This window comes from Anabas testudineus, chromosome 9 (genome assembly GCF_900324465.2).
Source record: "Anabas testudineus chromosome 9, fAnaTes1.2, whole genome shotgun sequence".
NCBI classification, from domain to species: Eukaryota; Metazoa; Chordata; class Actinopteri; order Anabantiformes; family Anabantidae; genus Anabas; species Anabas testudineus.
The window spans coordinates 12,453,737-12,471,725 of NC_046618.1; the positions used below are offsets into that span (position 1 = coordinate 12,453,737).

The window sequence follows — 17,989 nt, forward strand, 5'->3', positions numbered from 1 at the left end:
TATTACACAGTCATGTGAATTAGGGTTACAGAGTCCACACACAATGATGGACAGGGAGGCTTCGTTCCAACTGCTGTCTTTCTTCAACAGAGCCTGATCTAGGGTCTGGGGATGGACCATTTGGCACAGCCTCCCCTAGTTTCTACAGAGATAAGCGAGCAGGTGCACTTCCATATCGACTTGCTTCTCCTCTGCCCTCCGACACCAAGGTTCGAGGGAAGTAGCCTCCCCACTCACCCTGAGGATCACAGGCTGGGTTGACTCCCCCTTCTATAGGTCTCTTCGGCACTCAACAGATTTAGACCCTATCTATACCCTCACTGGGCTTTACTGTCAGATTTAGGATGGGGGACGCCTCAGGGAACTCCACTGATACTCCATAATGTCCTCCTCCACCGGGAACCTGAGAACTAGTATGACCCCTACCCCTTGCCATAACCAAACACTTATCTTTACATACCACACCCAGCAGCTCTTTCTGTATCTCAGTTCTTTGGTTGCAGAACTAAAGCCTCAGAATAAAGATGTTCATGCTTGAAAAAGGAAAACCTGAATCTTCTATGGTGCTTATCAAGCTGCAACCAGTTGTCGACAATAAGGGTCATTTAGAGTAATCAATTGAAGGAGAAATCAGATGTGAGTAAAGAGAATTTTGAGTGTGTATTGCTTTCACAGTGTAACTGCAGTCTGAAAAGATTTCATTATTTAAGTATATTGAGCATGTACAGTTTTAGGATACAATTACAAATAAACCTCTTCTTTTAGTATTAATTCGTTATACTTCTATCATATGGTTTAACTCAATGTTATGTAGTGCACTAAACAGATGAAGTCATTGCTACTCTAAATCAGATGTGTTCCTAACAGTTAATTGTAGTTTTCTTGTGTGAGTGTTTCTCTCCCTTCAAGTACACACTGATAAAGTGATTTAATATGCAATAGTATATTGACATTTAATGTGTACAAAAGAAAATGCACAAACATTTGTATTTTGGTTCGGCTCCATATTAGCAAAATAAAAGTCATAAATAATATTGCATTCTGGAAACAAAACAACTCTTTGCAAACGTGTCTGAACCATTTCATTAACACACACAGAAGAAATAGCAAAACTGTTAACAGAACTTGAACGTGTTTTACCACTGTTGGTAAACTGCTTAAAACTGTTCTGATGAAAAGACTTGATCATTGTTTTTTTCATCGTATATGTCAACCTTATTGTGAATCTATTTAAAATGATCAGTTGCAGTTTATTTTGTATGCTTATGTGTAACCATTTCATATTGAACTCTTTTTCTCGCAAATGTGTTATTGTGTTAAGATAATCCTGTCTAAATGATCGGTGTAATAAAATAATGTTCATTGTTTTTTTTAACATGTCACCTGTCTTCATTTGTGTTACAACAGTGTTTATTAAACATCACTATAAATAAATGACATCCACAATCTCTAATGTACATTTATGTGCACATACAGAAAGTATCATGTCTCAAATAGTAAAGTTTGTGCTCACACATAATTAGAACAAATAAGTCTTTCCTCACCTTTTATTCTGATCATCAAAACAAGTAGCCCACAGGGAAAATTTAATATGGAAGCTCAGCAAAACCCAAGCATAATGTTTGTCTTTGTTTGTTTAGTGCAAACACAGTTTCAGACTGAATCCATGAAGTGTGAGGTGGTCTAGGTGCTCGGTGAGGGAAGAGGGTTCTTTCCCTTAGATACCACTACAGCTTGTTCCCCAACGCTGTCATCAATAAGCAAGGAGATGGCGCCATCTAGCTGTTTTGATGCTGCTAATGCCACTACAGCTTTTTCTGTGGGGAAGCCCATCTTCTCCAGCTGCTGGAGTCTAAGGGGAAACACTGGTCTTTTAGTAAACTTCAAATCACATGAATAAAACTGTATTTGGGAGATTGTGTGTGGTTTCAAATTCAGTAATGTCACTGATACCCTTTTTTAATTTTTTTTTTTAATATATATAAATTGGAATTAATACCAACCGCAAAGAGGAAACTGATGATTTGGGCACCTCCACTTTTGCATCAGGGTCATCAGGAGCATCCTGTAATGAGGCTAGTATACCGGCCCTTAACATCTGCTCATCCAAAACCTCTGTGTCAGACATTGCAGAGGACTCCTCCATCATCCAGGCAGGCAATGGCTCAATCCATGAATGGTGGTTCGAAACAGGATGATCCCTCAGTGGGAGAACAGCTGCCTGATTTACAGGCATCATTTGAGAATGTGATCTGTGGTGATAACATTTAAATAATGAAATCTGCCATTGTGAACATTCAGTAAAAATTCTGCTGAGAATAATATAAATCACACCTAGTGGTAGTGTAAGTGGGCAATCTGAACCTGGTTGAAGTGGGAACATATGCCCAATTAGGAATTAGCTCCAAGACTCTGACCTCCTCCAGCTCTTGTAACATCCCAATGAATGACTGATGATCTGAGAGGTATATTAAGATCACCACATTGTTTTTATCTAGAGACAGATACCAAATCTTTAGTAAGAAATGACTGGCTAACACAATCTTATATATTTCAATATAATTTCATGACCAGGCTTGAAACAGAAGTGACACAAAAGGGCGTACAGAAATAAAAATCATCTAGGAAATGATTTTGGTTAAATACATCAACAAAAAAAAAAAGAAAAAATCTGATGAAATGAATGAAAACCTGTGTGGTTATACTATGGGTGAGTAGGGACATATTGCAGAATATGGACAAACATCAAGTGAAAGGATACAGTTGTGTCCAATGCATATTGCACAGAAGTGAAGCAGGGCAGGGGTCCCTGGCAGCAGCAACAGACCAATCAGCAAAAAAAGCCAGGGCAGAAACCAGACTGGCAAACACCTCCCCAGCCTCCTCTGTGTTACCTGACGACACTGTGTTGTAAACAGAGCCAACAGGATGGCAGAGTAACCACAGATGCGACTGGCCTCACTCCCACCAACAAAGAGGACCAGGGTGTAAAGAAGAGGTAATATGGTCATTGTGAGAATAGAGAGGGCGAGGAAGGCCACTGTTCCCCAGCGTCGTTCCTGACATGGTCCAAGCAACAGCAGAAGAACAACACTGACCAGCAGAGATGGAAGCTCATCATGACTGAGAGCATACAGGAACACATCTGAGAAAAACAGGAGTTAATAAAGAAACTGTGTTACATGACTTGAACACTTAAAGTTTCAGATATGCATGTAAACTCCAGATTACAAAACACAGTTACCTTTGAGCTTTGGGAAGTCACCATCTGGACCTAAGCTGAGACTTGCCTGGATTCCTCCAGCATACATCAGCAGCATGAGTGTTATCAGTAAAGATGTTCCCATAAAGAAACCTTGGCGATTTGATCCAAACCAAAACCAAACTGACAATATACGACCAATCATTGTTTTCAATCAGCTGCAGTTTCTCCACTCACTAATCAGTCAACGGCATAATTGTGGTTCACAAGTCTTGCAAACATGGAAAGGGTAAAAATTGAAGAATCGTATTTATTCCATGCGACATATGTTAACTCTTGCGATATATTTACTAATTTCACTGGATTTCTAAAATTACCAGAGTGTTAAAAGGTGAATAATAAAAATATTTAAGTAAACTCTTAGAAAACCTTAACAGTGTTAAGTAGAATCTTACTTCCGTACTACGTCACGTCGTCTTCTTCTCTTGTGGTTATGTGTGTGTAAATGTGTGTTTACCACCACCTACTGGACACACTGCCGAACTGTTTATGTAACCACAGGAGACTAATAATTTGTAAAGCAAAAAATTGGAAACATTCGCCATCTGTAGGTTTTGAATTGTTCACTCAATTGGAAGATGCATTTTCAATAAAAACGTTAGTGTTTTAGTAAAGCAAGTCATTATTTACATTTTGAGTACTTTGATCTTGAGCAAAGAATTTGCTGTGGTGCTTCTATTTGCATTGGAGCATTTTTTATAGGCAAGTATTTTATTTAACTCATTTTTTGCATTCCCCTGTTCCTGATTAAACTTTTAGTCCTATGGACAAACTGTCAGTCTAATTTTACCACTACTCTAAATTATTTGACATTTTTTGTCTGAAGGAACCTCAAGGAAAACAAGGAAACAAATTGATGCACCATTACCTGAACAATAAACTATTCCCAATTAGAGAAATAGAAATAGAAACTCCATAATTGGACTGTTTAAAGATTGAGATGTCAAGAAATTGAGAACTATGTATATTAGGCAACTTAGGCAATGATAAGCCCTAAGACAAAAGATATCCTCTTTAAAATTCTCAATATTTATCCATCCAATGAATCATGAAGACAGAGATTTAACATTGATCACAATAATTGCAACTTTTGTGAGATGAAATACTACAAAACTACCCAGAAGTATTTAGGTAGATGTTATATTTTCGGTATCACTTTGAAGGACAAGAGATATGATATGGTACTAAACAACCTGCTATTATTGGCAACATTTTTCATCATCATGTCAAAATGGAGTTAAAATAAACCAGTTCTCTGTTTTTAAAAGGGCAGTGTTGACAGTCACATTTAGAGGTTTGAGACTTTTTAATAAGCTATAGATCCCTATTTGCACTTGTGTGTTTTATTTATTTCATTTTAATTGGTATTATTGTTGTTGCTATTGTAGCCAATTTCTTGACTCACTGTACACATATGACTGCGAAGCCACCTCAGACTCTAATATGATCATAAAGTTTGCTGATGACACCGTGGTAGTGGGACTGATCTCCCACAACAACAAGGCAGCCTATAGGAGGGAGGTCTCCCACCTGGAAGATTGGAGCCGGGAGAATCACCTCCTGCTGAACATCAGCAAAACAAAGGAACTGATTGTGGACTTTAGCAGGAAACAGCAGAGGGTCTTCCACCCACTAATCATAAATGGCTTTGAAGTGGAGAGAGTAGACTCTTTCAAATACCTGGGAGTGTCTATTTCTCAAGACCTGTCTTGGACACATCACATAAACATCATGGTGAAAAAGGCCAGACAGTGTTTGTACCTCCTCTGAAGATAAAGAGACTTTAAGCTCCTCCTCAAGGTACTCAAAAACTTGCACCATCAAGAGCATCTTGTGTGGAAGTATAATCACTTGGATGGGAAATTGTACAAAGCAGGACCTCTTAGTCCTCATCAGAACCACCCTCCCTAACCCACAGGACATTTACATCAAACGCTGCAGGTCGAAGGCTAAGAAGATTCTTAATCAACCCTCACACCCTGGTCACTCTCTCTTCTAACTTCTCCCATCAGAGCGGCGTTTCCGCTGCCTGAGGTCCAGGACTGTGAGGATGAAAAACAGTTTCTTTCCCCAAGCTATCCGCCTGCTCAACTCAGATCCATAAAACAAACAATCTGGTTCAATCAAAACTCTGTATACTCTGTAATATCTATATTGCTGGTATGTTGTGGTGTATCTATGAGTACATAGGTAAATGATTATGCATGTGTATATACAAGGTTATGTATATGTGTAAAGACATCAAAATATTTATATGTACAAATCGACAGATGCAATTGCATAGATGCCTGTGGTTATAGATATCTGAGGGTATATATTTATATGTTTATATATTTATGACTGTATACGTGTATGTATATAAGTATGTATATACACATAGAGTACGTGCAGATGTTAACACGGGTATGCACAGGTTTGCACATTTATCCTGTATATTTTTATCTGTGACTTCTGACTTCTGTTCTTCATATCTACTTGTTCTGTCTCTCTATGTAAAAGAAATCAGGTACATCAACACATTTCATTGTACACTGTACTATGTACTTTTGTGCATATGACAAATAAACTATCTTGTCTATCTATCTATCTATCTATCTATCTATCTATCTATCTATCTATCTATCTATCTATCTATTTATCTATCTATCTATCTATCTATCTATCTATCTATCTATCTATCTGTCTACCATATTTAAGTTTTGTTCACAATATGTAATTATCTTTTGATTCCCCATCCAGTGTGCCTTATATATAAAGAGCCATATATTTAATGTTATTTCTTCATGTTTGCATTTCTCCATGTGTGTTTTCTAATTACTATAAGAAATCCGCCTCTGATCATGGTCTGTGGCTGTGACGCAGTTCAAATGATCTACATCTCGCGAGATTTCGCGGTTCCTAAGGAGAGAAGAGAAGTGCGTTTCTTCAGCAGTCAGCTTTGTCCAGTCTTGCACAGGCACATCAAAATGGCGTCTGCTCCCGGTGAGTAAAAAGAAAAAATGTTGGCTTTTAATTCTAAACACATTGTATGGTTTAGTGTACGTGATTAGGTGTGTCGAGAAATATAGGTGGTATAGTTCGCCTTTTTGATCTAAATTCAGTCAAATGTCGTTAGATGAGCGTTGGCTACCTCACAAGGCCTATTGTTAGCAGCTAGCGGGTGTTAGCATTTCGAGTGGTTACGGTATTTTACTGTTACTAGACCTTTTCTGCCTATTGAAGTTGGAATTGGCGCCATATTAACTACTTGTGTCAGGAATAAGGCCTATGGGTGTGTATTTATCATGTATGTGGCAGTAATATCCAGACTTCTAAGCTAACGTTAGCAGCTAAGTGTCGTATTGTTTAGCGCGGAGGTTGCCGGGCTGTAGTCGAATGGCGTAGCGTGCTCCTGGCGCGCAAACACCGTTCACCAGTGAGTGAACGTGAAATAACAACAGCTTGAACTGTTCTCCCACAGATTACAGCTCCTACAACCAGACCAGTGCTCAGCAGGGGTAAGACTGCTCAATTACCTCACCTGAATAAATAAATGAATGAATGAATGAAGGTTTTTGTAGTTGGTAACACTTTTCAAATACTTTACATTCTTTGCCATTTTGTATTTACAGTATTTGACATTGTTATATTGTGAGATAAATGCCATCATTAAAGAGTGCCCTTTTCTCAGGTATGCCTCTTATGCTGCCCAGCCCTCACAAAGTTATGGAACGTCTGCACAGGTGAGGTTATTGTGGATTGCTGGCTCAGTGATTCAGGGTTCTTCATAGTAGACTGGATTACAAATTGGCTAGAAGAAAATTTTGAGTTTAACAAAACTGTTTACCAACTCCATTTATTGTGCTTGACTAACTAAAATGCGCTCTTTCCTTTCAGCAGAGCTATGGCCAACAGAATTATGGATCATATGCCCAGCCTGCTGCTGCTGACAGCAGTTATACTCAGACGGCACCTGCAGCTGGAGGCTACCCTCAGCAACAACAACAACAGTATGGGTCCTCCTATGGGCAGCCAGCCTCAGGTTAGTAATTAAAATAATAATGTTGGCCTGATTTTGATGTGGTTCTTCTTGGAGATGCATGCAGTGGGCTGGTTTGGGCAAAACAAAATTGAGCTTTCTGTTTTTTTCTGTTGTCTGAACAAAGGTTCAGAGCTTTTGGGCCATCAAACAAGACATTTTAGTGGCATCAAGTGGCTAACAGACTGAGACATAAGCACAACTAACTTAGAATAAAGAGGAAATATTCACCCCACATTTTTTTTTTCCATTTTGTCCCGCACCACAGCTGGCTATCCTGCTGCCCAATCTACCACACATAGCTACTCACAGTCAGCCCAGAGTTATGGTGCCAGTGGTTATGACAGTACCCCTGCTGCTGCTGCTCCAGCTGCTTCCCAGTCTTACAGCTCTCAGCCAGGGTATACTGCCCAGTCTGCCTACCCTGGTTATGGCCAGCAGGCTGCTCCTACTGCACCACAGAGGTATGTAGTCCTTGCATATAAACCAAGTAATAAGTAAATTTCACATGTACACTTCATTCTTACAGGTTTTATATTACTTCTTTACCTGGTTAACTTGCTTTCGGTCTTGCTTTGTTCCAATCAGTTACAATGCTAGCAGCCAGCCGGCTAGTTACAACCAAAATAGCTACTCCCAGCCAGCAGGATATGGCCAGCAGCAGCCTGGTTACCAAGCCCAGCAGCCCAGTTATGGTCAGCAGCAGGGATACCAGCAGCAGACCCAACAGCAGCAACAGGCTCCTCCTGCTTACCCTCCACAGGCTGCTGGTTCCTATGGGCAGCCTCCAGCAAATCAGTATGGCCAGCAAGGTGGACCACCCAGTTACAACCAATCCAACCATTACAGTAAGCATTTCATTTGTCTGAAATGCATCTTCTGAATCTTTGTGCATGTTAAGTTTCATGTCACTGCCAACACTCTTTTTATGGCTATAAGATACATCTGTGTTCTTATTTTAAAGATAATTACAGACAGGATGGACAGGGAGGCGGTTCTGGTTACTCTGGTTCTGAGCCGTCAAGGTACCAAGGGGCAGGCGATAACAGGGGGCCTGGCAGGGATGGCTTTGATCGAGGTGGAATGATGCATCGTGGGCGCGGGGGCATGGGCCGTGGTATGGGGTAAGTGTCTTTCCTTAGCACTTAATGTCACATGCATTTTCACTTTACAGGTAGTGTGGCCACTTGAGACAGGCCTGGGACAAACCTCTTTCAGAAATAATTCTGTAAACCTGTCAGTTTTGCAACTCTACTAATTCAGAAAAGGCTGAGATTTATCCGTGGTAAATGTGGATAAATTCTGGGCCTCTCCTATAAACCTAAAATTCATGATGGCATATGTAATACAAGTCAACATTGTAGCAATTGTAGTAGTTTTGTACAGTTTCTCCCAACCCTGTGTCTCTTATGGCCAAAGGTAAGACAAGTTTTCCCCTTTTTTTTAAATATAAGTTGACTTGCATCAGAGACCTGTGCATAAACATTTAGGTTAAACAGCTTATATGTTAGAACATCAGTTGATTGTGAGCCAACAACAAAGGATAATTGAGAAAGGGATTTGGTCAGGGAATGTGATTAAAAAAAAAAAACATACTAAAATATTTTCTTCATATTGCCTCAACTATAGTGGGTTTTCAAAAAAGGTACAAGAAGTGTCTTGCTCTCTTGGCAACAACCTTTTAAATTATTTGCTCATTGTGGTGCACCATTCACTGTAGGATGTTACACTTTAAATTGGTTAAAGAATAATGCAATCAGATCACATATATTTGGGATATTGGCGTTCTTAACTAGAATTTAATGTGTAGTGCCAGACCTCATAGACACTGGCCTCATGCAGTATATTCTGTTGCATTTCAAATACACATGCTTACTCACGTGATATATTTGGGTCAGTACATCTCCCTTTTGACATGGTTTTTCCCTTTTTACTTACAAATACAATCACTGGTGTTTGAGTTCGTGGTTGGAACTTGCAAGGCTATCACAGGCAACATGTATTTGCTTTTTTACTAGTCTGAGGTTGTAAATGTAAGAACAAAACGTGCTAAAAATACCACAGTCGGGTATACAAATGGTGATATAAGGCCTCAGTAGCATCAATTTCAGAGAGACAAAGAAATTGAGGAACTGTGAAGTTTCTCATCTGTTCATCAGTTTCCACTTGTAGTTCCACTATCGACTTTAAAGATTATCAGAAGTGAAACACTTCATACCATTTATTTTAACAAAAGATGTTTCTGAATGTTGTGGTCATTGTTTCTGTCAGTCTATGCTAAAATCCATCAGTGAAATGTATATAAACTTGGGTAAAGGGGGGAAAACACATTTAGAGCTAATTTGATTTTAAAATGACCCATAATCACTGAAGGTTTTTTTTTTTTTTTTTTTAACCCAGTCATGTACTGGCAGTTTCTTTTGTCACACCTCCTGACAAAGGACAAACACAGGTCTAGTACTGTTACAAGAAATGAGTAAAACACTGAGTTTAATAAGACTGTGCACAGATATACTACATGTGTTCACTAGAATGATACTTAAGGAGTATTCCAGGGATTGTTTTAATGTGGATACTTTTGGTCCAGTGATTTTAGTGTAGTGTCATCCTTATATCAGGCTGGCTGCAAAAACAGACTTTACGCTGTTTTGTGTTGTACTATTTGTCCTCTGTAGATGTGTCTCACATTGCTATTCTTTAACACGTTTACTCTGGTACCCTCATCAAAATTTCCCTTTTAATGGATATTGGGCATTTGAAAAGTGTTTACTGTTCGCCCACACACTGTACTGTTCTTTGGGAAATTGGGAACAGAAATTGTAATTGTTACAAATAGAGGCCAGGGATATTAAGGCCAGCAAAGTTTCATCTGTTTGTTTTTGGGTTCAGATTGCTTATTACTGATGTAAAACTAAAATCTGAAGCAATTGAAAAACAGTAATTGAATAAGCATGTGTGGTTTCTTTACTAATTACTACAGAGGCTTATCAGTACAAATTTTTATGACATGAGGTTTTTGATTTGGTATTGGGGAGAAAGCTTTTTTTAAAAAAAATCCTAATCTTAAAACATCATCTTTGGGTCAGAGATGGCACATGAACCAACGGCTCTTATTTCAGGTTTTGTTTTTAAGATGTGTAGTTTTTTTTCCCCATACCAGTTTCATCTCCACTGGTTGACACATGAGTTTACTCTACTGGATTACCCATGTAAAGCACTTCAAATAAGAGTTTTGCATGACTTGTTCCTTCTGGCTTTTGGTGCAAAAGATGGCTACACACAGAAACAACAAGTTTAGTTTGACACAGCAGCACAATTCATCAGCATTGCCTAATTTTTGGTAAAAAGGATTACATTACAAAACTACCAGCATAAATAGGAATACCTAAATTCTTAATAAATTTAGACTTAAGTGCAGATATTTATGTAGTTATTAATGTAGTTTAACCTTCATTAGATATAATTTCAGCTTTGCACAGGTATTAGTGTGTTCTGGGGGCATGTGGGGATTTGTCACTTTGAAATGTTTTAAATTGTTTTTGTGGTTTGGAATACAAATGTTTGATCACATTCTTTTGAGCTTTTTTAACATGCTTTGTCACATTTATACCGCACAGGTAACAGTGAGAGCCATTTTAAACCATCTATTCTCTAAAAAGTATCTGTACTCAGTACAGAGCCGCCAGCTTAAGCAGCAGGAGGGAGCTTAAACAAAGATTCGGGGTCTGCCTTTTATCAAGAACTGAGGATGGTGGTTTTTTTATAAGCATGATGCGTATATTACCTGACCACATCTTTGTTTTTAGTTTATCATAACCTTCTTGGACACTGTAAAATTCTTTTTTTGGTGTTGATTTTGTCTTGAACAATGTATAATTGTTTTTTTCTTTATTTTATAACATGGTGAATGTGACCACCTAATCATGTTGTTAAATTTCAGATGCATTGTCTTATTTTTTGTTTGTTCTAGATGTAGTTTTTGTTAGAACAAATGTTAGTAGGTTGCCTGTTTTTGGGTACAACTATGTAAGCCATCAATGCATCTGAAATCTTTCTACCTGTGTGAAGATATTTGGGTTTTATCACATATTCAAAGACAGTGGAATTATGTTAAGTCATTAATATCTTTATAAATGTATCCATTCCTGAAAACTGTCACTGAAGTTGTACTCAGCTAGCTAAGTAATGGGTCATAGTTAATACACAGATACCCTGGATTAGATTGTGTATACTTTTAATTTTGGGGAATTTTATTTTATTAGTTGCTGTTAGGTTAGTTAGAATGTTTTGATTACTCCCTGAATCAAGCCACTTTGCTCGAGCCATGGAAGTGGCTGTAAAAGGAAAATCGCCTTCATATCTCCATTTATTCCCCCATAGCGGCGCTGGAGACAGAGGTGGCTTCAGTAAGCCTGGTGGTAAGTTAACGAGTATTACACTGGTTAGTCCTTTTAAAAGCCTTAAACGTTTAGAGCAAATACGCTTCGAGTATTAATGTGTCATACATTGTGAAATACAAAATTTATTTTCATGAACACATCTGAAAATATTGGGATTTTTTTTTTCAATGCCTGATACCATTTTCTCTGGGGTACTTGGTATAATTCAGTCACTGCTTATGGTTTGACAAAGTGTTTTTGAAGGGTTAATGACAAATTTACACCGAAACGTCTTACTGTTTTAAAAAAAACCTCATGAGCTGAATTCCTGGGTTTTTGGAAATATTTTACTGCTCTTAAAGAGTTCTCATATGACACACAATTATTTACCAAAGGGTCCGAGGTGTTCTATTTTCAATTCAGTATATCACTTGTGGGAATTGTGGTGTGCCATAAAGTGCCATTTTCAACTTCCCAGTATGACTGACTGTGTCTATAAGGGAGTGTCTGGATTATGTGATGTAGTACTCCTCAGGTGTTGTGCACTCAACTTCAGTTGCAAACACTGACTTTTTTTTCACTCTGTTCCCCCCACCCCTTGAACTGATTGGCTTTAGGACCTATGGGCGGTGATGATCGCGAGATGGGTGAGTTAATTGTCATCAATCTTTTTTCTGATTGATAATTGTTGTTTATATACTGTTGTTGAAGTGATATCAGGATGTCAGGCTGAATTTTGCTGGATATTTTTTATTTGTTGTAGGACGACCTGAGGAGCAGGATGACTCTGAGAACAGCACGATTTACATTACAGGTTTGACCGAGAAGGCTAACCTAGAGGAAATGGCTGAATTCTTTAAACATGTTGGCCCAATTAGGGTAAGAATAGCTCCCAAGTCTGAATCTTAGCAAAGTTACATTATGTGATTACTAAACAAATGAACAAAAATGGTGGTGGCTAATCAAAATTAATCTTTGTGTCAAGATGAACCGCAGACTTGGCCAACCTGCCATTAACATATACACCGACAAGGACACAGGAAAGCCTAAGGGAGATGCAACTCTGTCCTATGAGGAGCCAGTCTGTGCCAAAGCAGCTGTGGAGCATTTTGATGGTATGTTTTGATTGTGCACATCAAAAACAAAATCTGAGAAATTGATTGTTGGATGAATTAATGATTAATTAAGAGAGCAACTGTTAAAATATATAAATTGTTAATGGTTGCTTATATTTTCTTTAATTACAGGAAAGGAGTTCCAAGGCAGAAGGCTTAAGGTGTCCATGGCACGCCGAAAGCCCATGATGGGTGGAATGAGAGGTGGCATGCCAATGCGAGATGGCATGATGGGTCGTGGAGGTAAATGTCCACAGTGTGATAGTACTATGTGGTTTGTTTTGTTTTTTTTCACCAGGGCTTGTTCACACTCTGATTACATTTAGACATTTTAGTTAATTAAGTAATTTAGAGCTTCTTACTACAGTCTAAATGACATGTCTACCTTTTTGCTTCATAAGACCCCTCTAAAAGTAGGTCTTTGCACACCTGGGTTAGGGAAGTCTCTAGTGCCTGCTGCTGAAAAGCAGAATATTGTACTTGACTTTCTATTTTCACCAATACTGAATCTTGTAATACATATGTTCACTTAAATACATTAGTTAGTAGATTAGGTTTGTGTAGTATCAGCTATTCTCATTTTTAATTACCTAATAGTGCATAAAACTAACTGTAAAGAGTCCAGAAACACAATAATCTCAATGTTAAAGCATTTTGAGTCCTCAGATTCAAAAACTGAAGGATTCTGAAATATATTGAAGCTGTCCTGCAGTGATCTACATAGTAGTTAGTGATGACATGGGTGAACAGTCGTATGATTGAATCTTTTCTGTCTCATGAGGTATGATGGGCCGTGGAGGAGACCGTGGTGGTTTCGGTCCACGGGGTGGTCCACGTGGTATGGGCAGAGGTGGACCCACAGGAGGCAACATGCAACAAAGAGCTGGGGACTGGGAATGTCCTAACCCGTATGTATTACTTTTAAAGGGCATTGTTTTCTTGGATGCATTTTGTATTTTATGTATTTATAGATTAACTCAATGGTCTGTTTTCACAGGGGTTGTGGCAACCAGAACTTTGCCTGGAGGATGGAGTGTAATCAATGCAAAGCTCCCAAACCAGAAGGGTTAGGTGGTGGCCCTCCATTTCCCTCTGGAGGTGACCGTGGTAGGGGTGGAATGGGAATGCGTGGAGGCAGAGGTATGGACCGTGGTGGCCCAGCAGGAGTTGGAGGCCCAGGTGGCCCTGGAGGTTTCCGTGGAGGTTGGGGAGGCGACCGTGGATTCAGGGGACGTGGTGGAATGGATAGAGGAGGGTTCCGTGGGGCTGGGCGTGGAGGACCACCTATGGATCGAATGGGTGGCAGAGGTGGAAGAGGCATGGGTCCACCAGGTGGAAAGATGGATATGAGGTGTGTTTAAGACTCCTTAAACTGTTTATGTAACTGAGGGGCCAAAACATTAGAAACACCCTAATAAAATGCACTCCAGTATGACCCCACCGATCACTAAGATCTTCATAACAAACATGTAGTAGAACTATCACCTTTCTGACAGTTTCAACAAAAACTGAAACATAACCTTGTTTAAGTAGAATTCATGGAGGAGGTGCTCTACTGGATTACATTAGATTGGACAGGTGTAATAAAGTGGCCACTGAGTGTACTTTGATGCCAATGTAAAAACCCGGTCCTTGACTACTTTCTTTTTCTTGGTTTTTAAAGGGACCATCGCCAGGAGCGCAGAGACAGACCCTACTGAAGTACAGATTGATGGTTCCTGTTGTGGAATTTGATTTTTAAAATGAGAAGTTTTAATTTATGATTCCATATTTCAATATAGAACTGCTGTCTAACATCTTGTGCAGTCTCGATCAACTCATGTTTCCTTATTTTTTTTATTTTAGTTTACCCATGCTATGCTGCATCTTGTATTTTGCATGTTTGTTTTTGTTTATTGTTGCTTTTTTAAATATGCTGATTAGGTTTGACATTGTATTGTAAAATGCCATATTATTCATTTGTTAACATAATTGCCCCCCACTTCCCATAACTGACATTTGTATGATGACAAATTTGGGAAATAAAATTTTACCGATTCAACGTCCAGCTGTGGGATTCACTCTTGGAGGATGCAGTTATACAGGACAGTTGGGGGCAACTGTGGCGCAGTTGGCACAGAAGCTGTTTACAAACCTCAGGGTTGTTGTACAACTCCAGATTGGCCACAAAGTGTCTCTGGACAAGACACTGAAGCCAGTACGTGGTGCGTCAAATGTTACATGTTCCCAAGAATTTTTCTGAGAGGATTAGTATATATTAGAAACACATTAGTGAAACAAGCTCTCAGTATTCTGTATACAAGTGTTTAATAAAGGAAATATCAGGAATAAATAAGACAAGGACGTTCAGCAAAATGTATATTGGTATAATCTAATATTTACAGTATGTTTGCCGTCTGAAGCCCAAGTGATTGAAGAGTGTAAATACTTTATAGTTACTGTGTAGAAGCTGTGGTTTCATAGGTTGCACATCATAGTTTTTAATTTGTAGCAATAATGATGGTGTTCACATTCACATCATTGTTAGTTGGAAACTTGTTCTGCAGATGCAGGTGATTGAGTTTGCTAAAGTGTGACACACATTTTGCAATAGAACAGCACAGTGTGGATTACCAGCTGCTGCCTTTACTTCTCCTTCCAATAGGTGGTGGAGGTTGACACCGAAACCTCTGGTGCTGCAGCTCTGAGTCTGTTGATACTGGCTGTGCTGGAGTTTTGCATCAATGACTGTACTTGTTCACACAAGACTGAAGAGACTCACTTGACAGTAGCACACAAGGCTTTAAGTCTTATGAATGATTTGGAATAATTGTTTAACAGTACAGTCTTACAGTTGTGAGTAGAGTCTTAGATTTAACAGACTGGCTGCTGCTTGTTGTCTAGATCCTGTGACTTACTGTTGCCAGGCACAGCAATAAAACTGTAACCAGAGAATAAACAATATGCTGCCATCAAGTCGGAGCCAGAGAAAAGTACCTCCGTTATTTAGTACACGTTTCTCCTTATTTTTTAGTTTTCAGTTTTAATAGCATTTGAGCTCAGGTCTCAATCGGGTTGAATTAAACCTTAACACAGATGTGAAGCACTTTTTACTGTTAACATCTGTCAAACATGTGATGAACATAGTTTTTTTTTTTTTTCGTGCACCTATTAGCTACGTAATTGAGCCCATAGAGTTGTCTGATGTGGTGAAACTATGTCATGATCCTTGCTGTCAGCCTCCACTTTGCTGGTGCCTCAATAAGTCCCCTGTATACCTCTGACATTGGGAATTCAGCAGCTGGCTTTATTTTAAACCACTAAAAAAAATGGGTTTAAGAGCACGACACAAAATCTTTTCCAACACCAGCAGTGCTGTGCTGTTTCTGATCTTGACCTCCAGCCTTCTGAAACACACTAGCAGCTCACAGTCTTGCTGTTTATCATAAGCGGCAATCGAGGTTTATGCCTGTGTGTTTTTGCAACTCAAGTTCTCCCTCTGGGAAACCTGGCCTCAGCTGACATCTTGAAGTGCTTCTCATTTGCTGTGACCATGTGTTCGTGTGGATTAATAGAGTACCGAATCCTCTCACTCCCTCTCTCTCTCTCTCTCTCTCTCTCTCTCTCTTTACTGACAGAAAAGCTGATTCATCCAGGCCCAAAAAGTGATCTCATCAACCCCCACCTTCTCCCTCTTTTTCTCTCCATCTATCTCTCTTCCGCCCCCTCCCTTCCTTCCTTTCTTGCTCTCTCTCTCTTTCTTAAACGGGCACATCCCTCTTTTTAAAGGAAAACAAGACGTCCTTCTTGGCTCTGGGCTTTGCTTAAATTCAAACAATCACACGCTGGGAGAGCCCATGAGCTGCTCCAACAGAGGAGGGACAGGAGATTGTTAAAGGGGAAACTAGATAGTGGAAAAGATTTTTAAAGATACAGTCAGATGGTTCTGAACATTTTAACTTCTGTTAAAAACTTCTGTTCACTTTTGCTTCTCAAAACCTTCCAGAGTAGGAACAGGAGGAGCATTACAATTACAGGCTGACCTCCAGCAGGCTACTGGTGTGCATGTTTCTTACCAGACCATCAGAAACAGAGTCCAAACCAACACCACTGTCGCCCTGTCCTCGTCACAGGTGTGAGCAGGTTCACACTGAGCACATGTGACAGGTGTTAAAGACTCTGGAGAGGCTGTGATTAACATTACGCTGTGATGAATTTCACACAATTTGGATGAGCGTGGGATTTTTTACACTTTTATTTTCAGTGTGATTTTGAATACAGTCCTCCAGGGCGAGATGATTTTGGTTTCCGTTAACTGTTGCTATGTCATTTTGTTTTTATACAGTGTTAAATCAGTAAAGATTTTCAACTTGAATACTTTGTTCATCAAGATCCAGTGTGTGATTTAAGTGTTGCTTATTTTTTTCACAGCTTCTGTCCTCACAGTGGTGTCTCCAACAAACCAAGGTTAACACATTTAACACAGTCAAAACAAAACCTTAATGTCCACAAAAAGTTTTGTACCGCTGAGCTCAGCTTAACTAACATAGTTTCTCATTTCCCTCCAGATTATACAGCTGGAGGGAAAAGAGTGGCTGTCTCATGATACTGAGAGCCAGACTTGAACTTTAAGAAGGCCCTCATCATTTAAGGCTGCTTGGCTATGACGTCACACAAAGACTTCATTATAGTGAGAATATGAAACCAGTTTTAACCTAAATGTAAAAATCATAAAAGTCATTTTCTTGTTTTCTCACAGGGTGGATAGAACAGCATGAATACCAAATGTCATCAATCCAACCAACAGTACTGTGGACTGGAATTGAATAAAACAGATACTGGATCAGATGTGCCTGAAGTACTACAATTAAATCTTTTGTACTGTACTTTACACTTTACATCTTATGAGAACTCACACATTACATCATGATTACGTCATTTTCCGTCACCTGTTACAACTTTTCTTTTTTTTTTAAACAGACAAACAAATAGACTACCATGATCTTATTATGGATCACACACTCCAGCATCAGTAATTACAACCTGTAGGCAGCATTAAGCCTCTAGTTAAATTAAAAAGATCTCATTATTTGTCATTAAAATGTAGAGACTTATTCTTTTAGGTACACTCTGATTTTGATAACTGTGCCTCTATTAATATGTAGCAGTATATATAAGAATATGAATGATGTGCCGGTAAACATGGGGTTAAGTCTTCTGTGCTCAGCGTTTATCC

The 17,989-nt window shown here is 39.1% G+C and overlaps 3 protein-coding genes across 5 annotated transcripts in view; 2 read left to right on the forward strand and 1 right to left on the reverse strand.

Annotated features, from left to right (window-relative positions):
• Positions 1 to 800, forward strand: part of emid1 (EMI domain containing 1) — a 45,482-nt gene extending 44,682 nt beyond the window's left edge. For both annotated transcript variants that reach the window (XM_026343925.1, XM_026343924.1), the window contains exon 16: positions 91 to 800. In XM_026343925.1, coding sequence (XP_026199710.1) covers positions 91 to 224 — 134 coding nt within the window. In that variant the 3' untranslated portion in view covers positions 225 to 800. The remainder of the gene's footprint in view (positions 1 to 90) is intronic.
• A 127-nt stretch (positions 801 to 927) lies between these two features.
• rhbdd3 (rhomboid domain containing 3) lies at positions 928 to 3,674 on the reverse strand. The gene is made up of 5 exons (XM_026343927.1): positions 3,245 to 3,674; positions 2,762 to 3,145; positions 2,335 to 2,458; positions 2,004 to 2,252; positions 928 to 1,852 (listed from the first exon to the last, which is right to left on the reverse strand). The coding sequence occupies exons 1-5, from the start codon at positions 3,405 to 3,407 to the stop codon at positions 1,684 to 1,686; spliced, it is 1,089 nt and encodes a 362-aa protein (XP_026199712.1). The 5' UTR covers positions 3,408 to 3,674; the 3' UTR covers positions 928 to 1,683.
• Positions 3,675 to 6,177: 2,503 nt separating this feature from the next.
• ewsr1b (EWS RNA-binding protein 1b) lies at positions 6,178 to 14,821 on the forward strand. 2 transcript variants are annotated; one of them, XM_026342857.1, is made up of 15 exons: positions 6,178 to 6,244; positions 6,723 to 6,759; positions 6,933 to 6,984; positions 7,139 to 7,283; positions 7,549 to 7,744; positions 7,869 to 8,128; positions 8,245 to 8,404; positions 11,661 to 11,698; positions 12,277 to 12,306; positions 12,423 to 12,538; positions 12,645 to 12,774; positions 12,907 to 13,017; positions 13,556 to 13,682; positions 13,772 to 14,125; positions 14,438 to 14,821. In XM_026342857.1, the coding sequence occupies exons 1-15, from the start codon at positions 6,229 to 6,231 to the stop codon at positions 14,472 to 14,474; spliced, it is 1,809 nt and encodes a 602-aa protein (XP_026198642.1). In that variant the 5' UTR covers positions 6,178 to 6,228; the 3' UTR covers positions 14,475 to 14,821. The 2 variants fall into 2 exon arrangements, with proteins under 2 accessions (XP_026198642.1, XP_026198643.1); XM_026342858.1 differs by having other exon boundaries at positions 7,142 to 7,283.
• The last annotated feature ends 3,168 nt before the right edge of the window (positions 14,822 to 17,989 follow it).

Excerpts from the sequence above, each read along its gene's own strand:
- rhbdd3 (XM_026343927.1), bottom strand. The coding sequence starts at position 3,407 with ATGATTGGTCGTATATTGTCAGTTTGGTTTTGGTTTGGATCAAATCGC. Across the intron at positions 3,146-3,244 it reads TGACTTCCCAAAGCTCAAAG|ATGTGTTCCTGTATGCTCTC; the intron begins GTAACTGTGTTT and ends TGTTTTTCTCAG. Across the intron at positions 1,853-2,003 it reads TCATCAGTTTCCTCTTTGCG|ACTCCAGCAGCTGGAGAAGA; the intron begins GTTGGTATTAAT and ends GTTTCCCCTTAG.
- ewsr1b (XM_026342857.1), top strand. Across the intron at positions 8,405-11,660 it reads GGCATGGGCCGTGGTATGGG|CGGCGCTGGAGACAGAGGTG; the intron begins GTAAGTGTCTTT and ends ATTCCCCCATAG. Across the intron at positions 12,775-12,906 it reads AGCTGTGGAGCATTTTGATG|GAAAGGAGTTCCAAGGCAGA; the intron begins GTATGTTTTGAT and ends CTTTAATTACAG.